Here is a 15573-nt window from a genome sequence, read left to right as displayed (position 1 = left end):
GAAGACAATTCCTCCATATTGTTTTAATTAAATAATTGCCATAAATTGTCTTTTTAATAAGATGGAAATCCGATATAATTTAGTCTCAACAGGTAGCAATCTCTTTTTTGGCTCCAAATATATATACAAAAGGTATTCCGTATTTGGGATTACAAAATGAATAGAAAGTGACACAACAGATCCCTATACTATTTACTAATTACAACAAACACCCACCATCCTCACGCATCAGCATTTTCGGCCCTTGGACACATCCAAGCTTCTTAAACTTGTACCATATGCAGTGTATGTTGTACCTTTGTCACTTTCAAAACCTAGGCTCATCCGGTTTAAACAATTGAGGCATTTTAAGACTCGTAGACGAATCAACAGAACCAACTTTGTGATGACCGATTCCTTTTCTCGTATTCGTAGCAAACCTCGACGCCAAAACAGTCGCCCCAACCCCAAACTGCTGCTCGCTGCTGCTGCCTGGAGTACCATCGGTGCCCGACTCCTCATAATAAAACCCTTCCATCAACTCCTGAAGAGCCAATTCCTTTGCGAGCTTTCTTCTTTTATATTTGCGCCATGTTGCTTGAATTAAAGCTGCGCCCCATGTCCGCCATTGATGGGAATAATACCGGAACGCGTGTTGGAGTTTTTTACTGTGGAGGTATTTGAACTGATTCGCGACGAATTTTAAATCTTCGGCGCGTAACGCAAAGCCTTCGACTTCGGTTAGGGTTCGAACAGATCTTGTGGAGGAAGGGTAGCTTGTGGCGTTGGGGAGTAGGGCCCACGTTAGTAGCTCTTCGCCACAAAAGTCGCCGGGTCGGAGGGTGATTGAATTGAAGAATCCAGATCTTCCGCCGTCTGTTGTTGAGGATTCTAGTTGTCCGCGGATTATGAACAACATCTCATTTACTGGATCATCTTCGCGAACAATGTATGTGCCCTGTGTGCTTAGGGATGACACCAGGCGTTCACAGATCGCGTCCAGAAGGTTGTCGTCCATTTGTGAGAAGAATGGGACCTACATCCACCCAATAACATTAAAACATCCGTAACAGTAAAAACAATTTTCCAAATCATCGTCAGCTCAACAAACCAAATAATATATATTGTCTCAACTATAGTAAAACTTTTTCAAGATGTTAATACTATTTTTAACTTTTATACAAATCGGTATAAATAAATAAGTAATATATATAATTTGGTTATCGTAGAAAATAAAACTTATATTAAATAAATTTGAACTTGGAGTTACATAACAATGCAATCATAAGTATCATTTAATTTAAATATTTGTAACTATTACAAAAACTATAATTACTAAGATTTATATATTTCTCAATATTACCAACTTTTTATGTTTTTTTATTTAAAAAAAAATAGTTTTATAAGTTTTAGAATATCTAATGTATTTATTTTACATTATATTAAACAAAAGGATAATCTTTTTATAATTAATAAAGTATAAGAATAAAAGATAAAAATAATTATGAAAAAAGTCAAAAACGTACTCGTCGAACAAGGTTAAGGCAGAGGTGGCGTTGGATTTCACGGCGGAGATCGATGGGTAAAGACTGGAGAATATATTCTTCATCGACGCCTCTCGTCGCCAGCCATTTATACTGAACAAATCGCCGGATTCTGTCTGCTAATTCCTCCGGTAACTGTCGGTGTCTCATCCACTCCTCCGTGTCTCTTCTTTTAATCCTCCACTCTTCCAGTCTTAACGTCATCGATTGCAAATACGTCTTCATTTCAATACAAACATCATATCTTTTATCAATCAAAAACATTTTTTACAAATAACTGAATAAATCATGTAACTTAATTAATATATATATATATATATATATATATATATATATATATATATATATATATATATATATATATATATATATATATATATATATATATATATATATATATATATATATATATATATATATATATATATATATATATATATATATATATATATATATACCTGCATGTTTCCTATCAATTGTGCGAATAGAATCAAGCCTCCGATACATATGAAGATGCAGAACAACGTCTCTCCTATATAGATGCTCGTGTCCAGATTCTGTCCATATGAACTGTGAAAAAAGAAGAAGAAATTGAAATTGGAATCGGAAGTAATTAATCTATTCATTTTCATATTAATTCATACCTCAAATTTCTCAAACCCCACCAAAGGCAATATAAATACTTCTCGAAGAACTTGGAAGAAGCAACTTCGCTTGTGAAAGCATCTGCAAACATTCCAAATTTAAAAGGAGAAGATTCATTGCTAGCATCACATAGAGTTCTCAGACTTGTGGATTCAAGCCATTTCTTGCGATCTGGATTATCAATGCTTTTACAATCCAAAAAACTCATACAAACTTTTTCAGCCATCTCCTCTTTACACCCTTGTTGCCAACATGAATGCTGTCTCCCTATAGACATCGAATACCATGTAGCCCCAAGGACCTGAATCAGATTCAACAACAGAGATGAGATTGAATGTTTGAATCGATTAGGAACCCTAGAAAAATTGGGTGAAATTGATTGATGCTTACGTACATGACTAGCAAGCATGTAAAGTAGAAGATTGTAAGCAGCTCCTGCCCAAGCTGTCTTAGCTACAAACCCTGTAGATTTTATAATCCGCTGATTTAGTGGAAAAATCACAAACAATCGAGGGATGTACTGAATCAGAACGATGAGTGATAGTGTATTGTTAGCATGATCTTTGGTGTTCTTATTTGTTGCTGGTATGATCAGCTTGTGAACTATCTGCAACACAAAACAACTTCCAATCACTTTACAATTCTGCATAACAGATCGAGCTATGAATTGATTCGGTGAAAATCAACGAAAGCCCTAATTTTCTATAGAAGAATCAAGGAAAACATAAAACTTAAGATTTGAAATTGGAGATGTTGATAACGAATTAGAAACTAGCCTGGGGTAATGGAAGCATAGCAGCGACATCAATTACGAAATCAGACTTCAAATATCGCCGAGCAATCTGACGCTTGTCCATAACGAGTTCGCCTCTGCCGAAAACCTTAGAGCTTGGAGCAATAAACGCAGTGCGAAACTTCATGACGATGTGAACGACGAAGAAAATATCTGCAAATGAACGCCAGGTATTGATGGCGATCGCGGCGGCGTGATCTTTGGTCATGCAGGTGTCTCCGCCGACGTATGGAAGGTAGAAATAAAGGGGATCGATGAAGAGAGAGACGAGGCACACCACGAGGAAAAATTGGTACCATCGAGTCACAGCTTCTCCGTTTGGATCGAGGATCTGGTAATGCCAAAACGTCGCGCTGTTAGCTTTATCTGTGGCAATTGTATTCGACGTCGGCCGCGTAAATTGTTGGCGGAGACGGGTGGCAGGCGTTGTCAGCACCCGATTCATCATCCCTCACGGCGGTGACAAGGCCCGTTAGGGTTCCGATTATGGTGGTTGAAATTTCAGCGGGTGACGATAAATTACGCGCGAAAAAAAAATGGTGTATGGCGATTAACTTCTGATTACAGAAACCAAAAGTAAAACTTACATAAATTATACCTGGATTGTTTGTGTTCGGCAAGATTAGTCCTTGAAGTTTGTTCTTATTGTATGTGCTCTTTTAACTGAGATTTGTTTTTCATTTTAGCCCCTCTCTTCTATTTTCATATGTAAACATATGTTAGTTTATTACCTAAATTTAGCAACATAAACTTATGCATTAGGTTAAGAGTCTAAGTCTAGTCAGAGATATGTAGAATTAAAGTTTAATTTAAAAGTATATTAGAGTGTGTGACTAGTTGCTCTAAAAAAAGTAGTTATGCATACCAAATGGTGTGTCGCGTTACAATATTAGGTGTGTTGGAAATCCACATTTTAGCTGACTAATTGATCCTTTGAGGGATATAGTCCTATGGAGGACAAATGTATAAACTAAGAATATTATTAGAAGGTGTGTAAGTTATCCATTCAAGGAATAAAAATACATATTGTTAAAATACATCGGTTTAGAAGACCTACTACTTAAGATTAGGCCGTGTAAAACAAATTGTTGTTACCGGGACCTTAAGGAGGTATCACGATGTAGTTGGCATGCTCCGCTATCTGCTTTAACCCTCGAAACAATAGCACATATCGTTAGACGAACCATGAGTGTTAACCTAAGAGATTACTTTGAGGGTTATTGATTCAAGGAAAAAGAAAGAATGATATGACCACAAAAATGAAGGAAAAAAGTATGATAGAGCGATAATGAATAGGCGATCATACCATAAGAGATTATAGGTTTGGTTATTTATATATTGACCATCTTGTGTGATTATGTTGATGAGTGGTATTGTTGACGTATCTCACCCGGAGTAACGTCAAAGGATAACGGAGTCGTCAACTCAAGAACGACCCATCAAAAACCCACTACTCAAAAAGAGCCGGGAGCAAATCATTGTCCATAAGACCCCGCGTTCTAGCACCGACAACTTTGGCCTCGGGATTGGCCCACTTCTAGGAGTGAAACTCTCATTCCAGATAAGAAAATGAGTACCTATTGCCCCAGGAAAACAGGTGTAGTGCTCGGTGATCTGCTAACTGGCAGTTCTACACTAATAGCAAATAGCCACCTGCGGGGCACGATCTACTAATTGAAGGTCGTCTCGTCCTGCCATGCCTGAAAAAAATATAAGATGCTATTGGGGATTTGTTCCCCTGACCATAGGTATAAAAGGTCTCTTCTCCCTCACTAGAAGGGGTTGACTCTTAAATCCCAATCTCATACTTTCCATATGATACATTTTCTCAAAGGAATTTACTAACTTGACCGTCAGAGTTTCGTTTCGGGATCACCTCCCGGACGACATCTGACGATCTTGTTTTCTTTGTTGTGATTCTCAGGCTTCTCTTTTTCACCCCTCAAGGAGACCAGAGACATATCACAACAGTTGGCGCCATTCAGGCGTGCACTCAGTACTACACAACCCATCTAAAGACCATCCAAAGACGTTAGGCATTGGAGATGATGGACAAAGGACCCATACGACCGGACGATGGTGACACTAACCCAGTCAGACCAATGTAGTCCCTTTACGGGAGCGGTCCATTGACACTGGAAAGGCAACCACTCACACAAACACCGACAATACCGGTATCTGGGTCCACGGCGGAGTTCATTGACAGTTATTGGATACTACCACCCGTAACAACGGAACACCCGACCACGACACCCACCACAATGCTTCAAAGAGCGTTAACCAACCAATCACAACCAACAGCAAATCGACCTCCGCCACCACTGCGACATGTGGGGACCAACACCTAGTCCCCTGCCACCATTCTACCCGCTACACAATTGCTGTCCACAGGTCACCAGTCTTCCCTGATGACCAACATGTCGCACATCCCATTATTCGCACAACAACCAACGTTCAACCCATACTCATACCACTACCAATTTGCGTTGCCCAAACAATGCTGTCGCAAAGTCACAATAGTCAAGGCATACCAATACAGGAGATAAGCTCACACACTATGGGGCCAATAGAGTCAAATTCACAACCGAAAAATTTGATGCAAACATACTCCACGCAGGCACCATACATACCACAAGTAACCGTATACAACCACGGGTACCAATACGGGTATGGCCAAGGGTACAACAGCCCATACCACATACAACATGTGATGGCTGACGGAGCATTCACCTACCCACACATGGACAGCAGCCATGGACATTAGCTCGGCATTCTTCCAAGAGCTCTTACAGTACGAAATACCGCATTCCGCCATGATCCCAAACATTCCAAAGTATGACGACACGACAGATCCTGATGAGCACATAGACACCTACGAATGAACAATGACATCACTACGGATGGACAAGAGGTTTACATGCACCTACTTCCCGATCACGCTATCAGGAAATGCTAGCAAATGGTTCAAGGCACTGCGTCTGGGAGGTATCTCTAGCTTTGAACAATTGAGGCATCTATTCCTCAATAATTTTATGCAATTAAGGAAAATCAAAGGAGATGCAACTCCATTATGGCATGCAAACAAAAAAAGGGAGAGTCCATCCAATCGTACTACGACCGGTTTACCCTCACAACTTTGAGTGTCCCCGATCATGAGGAGTTTCTAGTCATTGGCGCTTTTGCCTAGGGGTTACTCCCAAGCCCCTTTTCGAGGAAAATGCAAGGAACAGTGCCAAAATCTGGGGATGAACTAAGTATAGGGTCGAAAAATACCTCAGGCAAATCGAGGGAGAAGATTTGTAACGGCCCAAAAATTCAAATAAAAATTTTCATTTAATAATTAGAAATCTCATTTATATTTGTTCCTCCAAAGTTCCATTACATAAATATATTATTCAAGATCAGAGTTTCCAAAACAACTAATGCGGAAATATTGGAGACTGCACGTTGTGCCATCAAATCGGGCCATTGCCCTTAGAACTATAAGTACCTGAAGCACCCAACAAAACTGTAAGCACACGCTTAGTGAGTTCCCCAAAATATACAAATCACATAATCATATAATGCCATGCATATATACACATAAAACTCCCATGGACTACCTCCATGGTCTTCAATCGGGATGTCATGGACTACCCCCATGGTCTTATACCTAAGTATCATGGGCTCCCCCTCATGGTCTTACCAGGTGCCATTGGATCCCCCCATGGTCTTCACGTAAATCAGTACACACCAAATAATTGACCATTGCATAATCATTTATATAGATTCACATCAAGGAATGGGCCGACATTAGTGCCTTCGACCCATGAGTATAGTAAGGAGACTCACCTCAAAGATAGCCAAATCCTACGAATGTTGCAGCTGCTACGAATCGGCTCCAAACACTAAATCAAACCCAAAGCTAAAATCAGTAAATAAATATGGTTAGATTCAAACATTAGGCCCATAAATGGCTCAACTAACTAGGCCCACCAATGGTCTAAGCTCATTAGGCCCACTAAGGCCTAACATACAATCCTAGTCCCAACAAGACAAGCCCAAACAAGAAGTCCAACACTACAAGGGAAACCTTCAGTCCAAACTAAGCCCAAAGAACAACACCCAAACCAAGCCCAAAGCTCAAGAGTCCAAAAGATGGCCCAAGAAAAAAGCCCACTGATGCACCGAACGTTAGGCGTTCCCTTGTGGAACGCTGAGCGTTCGTCACCAGCCAACATATCACAAACCTTAGTTGGAACGTTGGTCGTTCCTCAACCTAATGTTGGGTGTTCGTACGTTGACTCCCAAAAATGATTATTAAGCACTTAATGCTTAAATCCACACAACTAAAGCATAGACCCAAGTCCTAAAGAACTTCTAGAACCATAAAGTCACTGACTTGGTGACTTTGCATGCCCAAAAGGTCCCAACTTCAAGGTATAATATTCAAATTCCATAAAAAAGGGTTAAATCTCATGCATGGGGCTTATATAACTCTAAAGATGCAAACTTTATGAATCTAGAACCTCAGAAACACCAAGAGGAGCAACTCAAAGCTTCTAGAGTGATCACAAACTGCTAGACCTCACTATAGGACCAAAAAGGGACTAAAATCCATTAAGACTTAGATCTAAGCTTCTAATGAGCAATGTTAGAGCTTTATACCTCAAATGAGCTGGAAATGGAGCTGAGAACCAAGATCTATAAGCTCTTACTTGAACCACCACCTTGCACCAAGCTTTTCTTCGTTGAATGAGCTTCAAACACACACCAAAACACATACAATGAGCTCACAATACTCTTAAAGGCTCTAGGCTTTCGAGATTAGGGTTTGGGAGCCATGGAGGCTGGAAATGAGGCCAACACCTGGGACTTATTCTGTTTAAATACGTCTCAAATCCTCAAAATCAAGGTTTGAGCTCCACGCATAAACACTATGCGTTCCTAAAGGGAACTCCCCGCGTTCGAGCTCCACCTCCAAAAGTCCAAACTTGGCAGAAATGGTCCCTCATCCTCAAACTTGCAAAAAAAGGCCAAAAAGCAATAACCTAATATATAAGGGACCAAAAATGAATAATACATGGATCGAGCATTACAATTCTCCCCATTATAATTAGACTTCGTCCTCAAAGTGTCCCACATCAAACAACTCAGGGTAATGCATCCGCATATCGGCCTCAGGCTCCCACGTCCACTCTGAACCCTTCTGATGTTGCCACTGAACCTTGACTAACTCAACCACCTTGTTCCTTAAGGCTTTTGTCTTCCTATCCAAAATCACAACCGGTCGCTCTACATAATTTAGACGCTTATCCACTTGAATGTCATCTAGTGATACCACCACAGACTCGTCAATGTACTATGAATCTGACCAAGCTCCTCGGGCATATCCAACTGATACGCAACCTTGCCCACCCAGACAATAATCCATAAAGGACCGATATATTTGGGGGCCAACTTTCCCCGCTTCCTGAACCGGATAACATCTTTCCAAGGTGACACCTTCAGAAGCACCATATCCTTGATCTGAAACTCCAAGTCCGATCAACGTCTATGTACATAGCTCTTCTGTCTGCTTTGCGCTGTCTGAAGCCTGCCGCGAACCTGCTGAATCAACTCGGTCGTCCTGAGTACCACCTCGGTACTCCCCATGACATGATGACCGACCTCGCCCCAACAAATTGGGGTACGACATTTCCTCTCGTAGATCATCTCAAAAGGAGGTCAACCAATACTGGCGTGATAGTTGTTATATGAAAACTCCGCCAAAGGGAGATACGTATTTGAAATCCCACCGAAATCTAAGAAATATGCATGAAGCATATCCTCCAATGTTTGGATAGTCCGCTCACTCTGCCCATCAGTCTACGGGTGGAAAGTCGTGCTCAAGTGAAGACGAGTACCCAACTCCTCATGGAACCACTTCCAAAACCTGGAAGTGAACTAAACGTCTCTATTAGAAACTATTGAAACCGGCACTCCATGTCTTGCCACAACCTCCCGGAGGTAAACATCGGCCAACTTCTCCGTAGAGATGCTCTTTAGAATCAATATGAACTGTGCGCTCTTGGTCAACCCTTCCACGATGACCCATATCGATTCCACTCAGTGCACAATCATCGGTAACATTGTGATGAAATCCATGGTGATATCCTCTCATTTCTACATGTAGATGGGTAGCGACTGGACCTTGCTGTGAGGTCTCTGGTGCTCGACTTTGACCTTGCTGCAGGTCAAACACTGCTCAACAAACCACACAACTTCCCGCTTCATGCAGGGCCACCAATAGCTCAATATCAGGTCCCAGTACATTTTGTGGCCCCCGGGTGGATAGAAAACTTGGACCAATGCGCCTCCTCTAAAATCTTTTACCTCACTCCCCTAAATGTCGAAACCCAAACCTTGCCACACTAAGTCAATAATTCTCGGCTGTCTCGAAGAAACAAAGGAATATGGCCCCTGATTCGCTTGGTCTTCCAATTCTCCTTATTCAATCCCTCCACCTGTGCCCCCTTAATCATATCCATCATAGGTGAGATAATCGTCATCCTCAAGCAAATATCTCGGATCGGAGCACTTGTCGCCTTGCGACTCAAAGCACCGGCCACTACGTTGGCCTTCCCAGGATGATACAAAATCTCACAGTCATAATCTTTTACCATATCTACCCATCTTCTCTGCCTCATATTCAGATTATGTTGATCCATCAAATATTTCAAACTTTTGTGATTGGTGAAGATAGTGCATTGGACTCCATATAAATAATGCCTCCAAATCTTGAGGGCAAACACCACCACCCCCAATTCCAAGTCATGAGTGGGGAAATTCGCCTCATGAGGCTTCAGCTGCCTCGAGGCGTAAGATATCACATGCCCCTTCTGCATCAGAACAGCTCCCAAACCCAAAATAGAAGCGTCACAATACACCACAAAATCATCCAATCCCTCGGGAAGTGCCAAAAATGGGGCCTCGCATAACTTCTGTCTCAAAGTCTCAAATGATGCCACTTGTTGATTTGGGCCCCACTGAAAGGTCACACTCTTCTTGGTCAAGCGGGTCAAAGGTACGACACTCTTAGAGAAATCCTGGATAAATCTCCAATAATACCCTGCTAAACCCAAGAAACTTCGGATCTCGAATGTGTTTTTCGGAACCTCCTAATGCATCACCGCCTCAATCTTGGTCGGGTCCACCAAGATACACTCTTGTCTAATGATGTGCCCCAGAAATTGCGCCTCACATAACCAAAACTCGCATTTGGAGAATTTGGCATATAGCCTCTCCCTCCTCAAGGTCTGCAACACCTCCCTCAAATGTTTCTCGTGATGCTCCTGTTGGGTTTTGAGCATTCTAACACTTCCTAAGTGTACATGCAACCCTAAATACCTTGGATCTATGTTTTCTCTATTATACATGCAAATAAGAACATCCAAGGTATTATCCTAATCTAGCATACAAAAACTATGAATGTAACAAGATAGAATACATACCTCTTGATGTAGCTTGATGTCTTCAAGCTTTAAGAGCTTAGCCCCAATAGTGTGGAAGCCTCAAGTGGAATCACAAATCACCAAGACACCTTGGAATACTTTAGAGAATATGATTACTTGGTTCTCTCTAGTGAAATTGGCTAGCCCTTCTTTAGTGTATCCACACTAGTGCCAATTTCACCAACCAAAGACATCTTTATATAGTATGGAGGATTAGGGTTAAACCCTAATACCCATGACCTTTCATTTCCTAGGATCCATGGGTTAAACACTCCATGGACTATCCATGAAAGCTTAGCCCAACCTAAATGAACTTGGCCCATTCCATATATATAAGAGTCCATATTTAATTAGTTCCTTTTGATCACTTAATTAATTATAAATTAATTCTTGATCAATACTAATTAAATAATATGATTCCATATTAATATATTAGAACTTATAATATATTAATATTAATCATAAACATACTATTCTCAAAAGATTATCCATATAAATTGTGTCGGTGAAGTGCAACCCAAATGGACCATGCTGGGTCGGGTCAAGTACATACCAAATATAGTTATGGACTTAGACATTAATCCAACAGTCTCCCACTTGGATAAGTCTAAAACTATTATTGCGTATGACTTCAAACCTAACTGGCAATCGTAGCTCTTAAAGCTGCTGTCGAACTCTGATCTTGTCAACGAACTTGTCCATTAGATAAGGGATCATATATTCCTCCATTCTAGATATCATATGGACTGAGACATGGATTATAATCATTCTCTCTGTCCATTTGTTGTTTCCCGATTTCCGATTTATGACGACAGACTAATTGAACAAATCAAATCAGTCCTGGCCCGGTCGAGCACTTCCATTTGTCATCATCAAATCATCGAGGGGCCCACAGATATCGCTTTTATCCCGAAGGTAAAAGGAATGGATAAACTTCGACTCATATGGCTTGTTCTACTACTTGTTGAATCATACATAAAGGCACGTTTTATAGCACCGAGTTACCAAATGCGTTTTCGTGCAATCAATGTACAACCAACTCATAGTAACAACTCATATCTCTAGGTTTGAAGAATATAAGATATTATCGTCTCATGATCACTCGTGATAAAATCCATGAAGTGATTCCAATGAGCGCGGGTTGAATCCAATACTCAGAACTTATGAGCACTCATGAGTGTTGTAGCCCTTTGTCCAACACCTTAGACCTCTACAAGCCAACCCATGACAGTCTTAATTCATATCTACTTCCAACATATGACCGACTGTGGATGGTTTGAATAACTTAGTCATTCCGGAAGAATAACCTAGTTTATTCGGGAAGTCAAAACATGCAAAGTGAAACACAATAATAATTGAATCCAATATGGTATCAACTCTTTGAACATAAATAAAACACCTTTTATTTATCACCATATGATTACACATTATTCATTGTATACTGTTTCAGCTATCAACTTTATTCTTGAATTTAAAACAATAGTTGTCCTATGCTCCAAGCATGTACACTATGTTTTCTTAAACACTAGTCATGCCACACACCAAGTATGCATACTATGTTTGTCTATGATCCTTACTTTGTGAACTAGATCAATTGAACATAACTTCAAAGATTCTCTTTTCACACTCCCAAATCCTTACCGCAAATGCAAGAATTCCAAATTCATGCCACTTACTGAAATCTGTTAGATTCTAAACTTATATGCATTAAGTTTCCTTAATCTTACACAGATTGAAAATTCTAACTTTGAAACATTTCCAGATTTCATTTTGACTATCACTTCTGAACAAGAGTTGCCTCCTTACAGATTATGTCAATATAGTCCTTCCAGAATTATCACTATACTTCCAATTGTCCTTGAGTAACCAATCTTTGGTAAACCTTAGATTGTCCTCGACAATTGTTTAATCCTTTTAGTCATATCCAGTTCTAAACATTTTCCCTTCTTAATGCCCCAGGCATTTTGAAAATTTTAGAACGGATGAATATAGCACATGTAATTGATCCTATATCCGAAGCATATGGGACACGATTCATGATGTCTTACATAAAGACTAAACCAGTCTTTTGCTATAATATTTCCATTTCAATTTGCCAAGTTCTCATAATTCAGATTATGAAAAGGGATGCCGTAATCATAATCGAATTTTAGAACGCAAATAATGGACCCATATACAGAATTTCCTTATGTTGAGCCATTCCAACATGAAATTCATATATATCCTTGACTAAATGATTAAAACATCACGATCTAAGCTTATAGATTTGAGATGAAGCATAATTTCCTCTACCTTAATTATAGCAAAACAACTTTTTCCCAATTGAAAGTTTTGTTTTCTATAATTAACATTGCTAACTTGCAATACTTATCATAATTATCATGCTCCCACTAACATGATGATTATTAGCATAACACTTATGCTCCCACTAGCTTTGACATGTACTCAGAAATCAGCTGGACAGTCTGAAATTTAGATTCATACACCCTTTCCGTAGATAACTCACCTGTGTGTCTAAGCAATTTCAAGAACCATGAAAAGGGATACCGTAATCATAGTCTCAATTGCTTAGGCATTTGCCATTTCTCACAAGTCCATGTTAGTGTGCCGGTTAACCACACGCGCTCCACTAACGACTTTTGAAAATGCAAATAACACAATTGATATCTTCGTAAAATCTACTTAGTGAAAGCGTTTCCTCACCATCATTTTCATGAATCGAAGAGAAACCTTATGACACTTAGATTTATATGGTGTATGAGTTCCTACCCATATGAATTTGTCAAACCATAATCACAAGACAAAGATAATGACAAATCCAAAACCATATGGATTGAACTCAATCTTAACTTCTTGCCACCTGGCAGCTCAAGGGCCTGCCATTGCTTCCAAGTTGTTATGCAACAAACTGAGAACTCTAAGAACTCATATGCAAAGCCAACTTTAACTGGAATGGGCACAGATATGTCAACACGATAGGTTATAAACCTCAAGTCGTGTGCTAGTGAAGAACTTCAGGTTTTATTCTTGATTATTTCTTGAGACTTTCAAGACCTTTAAGACTCCCACTGTCCTCTTGACATATAAGACTCCCTTGTCAAACATCCAAGAGATAGTGCGGATTCTAATCAAGAAAAACACTTTACCCAATTGGCCTAAGTTGGTCTTTGTTTTATCCAAAACATCACAACTTACCAATTTCAAATGTACAAGAGTAGAAAACTTTTACTCTTACATTTGACAAGTGTTTTAAACCTTCTTTAAGACATGTCACTCAAATGACAATCTTGGAGTATGACTCTAAGACTTGTATTGGAACGAAGTATGACTCATCTTCTTGATTTAACCATTTCAACAATTCAAGTTCCTCTTCTTAGTCATAAGAATGCACTAAGATTTCCTTAGAGAACTAATTTTGATATGGTTTCTTAATCATTAGATGATCACAAAAACGGATACTAAAGTACTCTCCCATCTTTTCAGATTTGAGAAACTTTTATCCTTCTGCCTAATTTGATTCTTCTTATTCACTCTGCCATACATTGGAACCTTTTCCAATGTCTCAGAGTTACACTTAAGCTTGTAAGTATAATCATATTTACTGAGCTTTAGTAAACTATGACGAATAGTCTTATCTGTCTTTTGTGGTGGACTTAATCAGTGCACAAGAATGTGTACTCGATCCCTTAGTCCATTACCTGACTCACACATCCATGTGAACAAGTAATTAGTCTTAATTTTCCAAAACTTGAAAGTTCTCATTCATCATGCTATATAACTTGCATGATTCCAAGTCCCGGTCCAAATGAAACTTGGGTGATGAGAATCTTTCCTTATTTGGTAAATATAGACATTACCACAAATGAAAGAATCAACTTCATATTTCCACTCTTGCTCTTAATGGAATCATATAAGCAACAATTTTTCCTCAAAAGCCATTGTAAGGATATTTTAAAATAAATAAAATTAAAAAGATTTTCTTTTATTTTAAAACTTTTCGAAAAAACTTATCCTTACAATCCATATGAAAACTTGTTGTTATCTATTCCTAAGCAATATCTCATAACTCCTAAGAAGTAGCTCAAGAATCCGATCTTCAAACTACGCGATAGAAAACCATCTACGCGATCAGATTCAACATATTTTTTCTTTAAGTTTCTTCACTTTTCTTTGATTCTTAAAACATCACCATGCGACCCGGTCACATCATGTATCAAGAATCTCAGAATAGAAACTTAACAGAGTTAGATAGTGGACTTTACCTGAAGTAGAGTCAAACTTATTGACTTTAACATCCTTAGGTAAATTTGCCAGCTTCGCAACCAATGCCCCTTCCCTTGGCAATATAAACGTATGGACCCTTTGATAATGGTACACGAGACTATCACAGACTTAGCTTTTCTCTTTACCATTTGGTCAACCGAGTTGACTATGGCCGATCCCTTTCCATTGGGAAGAGAATGCTTTACTGGATATCCAATGTCATCATTGTCAATGTCCATAAAGTTTTAGGAAGTTGATCTTAGCAAATAGATAAGATCATTAAGGGTCTTGTCATAGTCTGTTTCATAGGTGTCCCAAAGGAACTCACTATGTGACTTAAAAAGTGATTGAACCACCAACTTTCTCAAGACTTTGACACCCAACTCTCCCGGCTTGTCAATATGTGACTACATCTCCAAAATGTGTTCACACCTAGACCTTGCCTTGCCAATAGGGCTTGAGTGACCTTAAACTTTTCAAGAACTTGTGGGTTGGGGAGAATAATTGGAGGAGGTGAAAGAAGTATGATTTCCAAAGGACATCATCTTCATTTAGGAAACCTTGTTTCACTAGATTTGGGAAGATCATAGGTGTCTATTACAGACATCTTTTGGGAGATATTCAAGATAGTTGATTTAAAGTCCTTAATACGACACCCAATATGAAATATTAAGGCTAGGACCCAACAAACTATTTTATAACTTAGAAGAGGTATGCCGTAATCCAAGCTATAAAATATTTGAAGGTAGGTGAATGACGATTCACCAATTTCCACCAAGATAAATGAAATGAATTATTAGGTTTTAATTGGTTTTGAAACTCCTAGATCTTTGAGATTCATTGAACTTTTCAAAGGCATGTTTCAATCTCGAGTGTG

General features: G+C 39.2%; 1 protein-coding gene across 1 annotated transcript; it reads right to left on the bottom strand.

Moving 5' to 3' along the window:
• LOC111914058 (cyclic nucleotide-gated ion channel 18) lies at positions 1–3642 on the bottom strand. Its single transcript, XM_023909800.3, has 6 exons — positions 2945–3642; positions 2563–2775; positions 2168–2469; positions 1982–2093; positions 1506–1742; positions 1–1015 (listed from the first exon to the last, which is right to left on the bottom strand). Exons 1-6 carry the CDS (start codon positions 3407–3409, stop codon positions 308–310), a joined length of 2037 nt encoding a protein of 678 aa, XP_023765568.1. The 5' UTR covers positions 3410–3642; the 3' UTR covers positions 1–307.
• Positions 3643–15573: the final 11931 nt, after the last annotated feature.

The sequence above is a fragment of the Lactuca sativa genome, chromosome 4 (assembly GCF_002870075.4).
Source record: "Lactuca sativa cultivar Salinas chromosome 4, Lsat_Salinas_v11, whole genome shotgun sequence".
NCBI classification, from domain to species: domain Eukaryota; kingdom Viridiplantae; phylum Streptophyta; class Magnoliopsida; order Asterales; family Asteraceae; genus Lactuca; species Lactuca sativa.
This window is presented reverse-complemented; position numbering and strand designations above follow the sequence as displayed.

Bases quoted from the DNA above. Each gene is read 5' to 3' on its own strand.
- LOC111914058 (XM_023909800.3), bottom strand. From the start codon at position 3,409: ATGATGAATCGGGTGCTGACAACGCCTGCCACCCGTCTCCGCCAACAA. The intron at 2,776-2,944 runs GCTAGTTTCTAA...TTTGTGTTGCAG, and splicing joins CTATGCTTCCATTACCCCAG to ATAGTTCACAAGCTGATCAT. The intron at 2,094-2,167 runs GTATGAATTAAT...CTTTTTTCACAG, and splicing joins TGGGGTTTGAGAAATTTGAG to TTCATATGGACAGAATCTGG.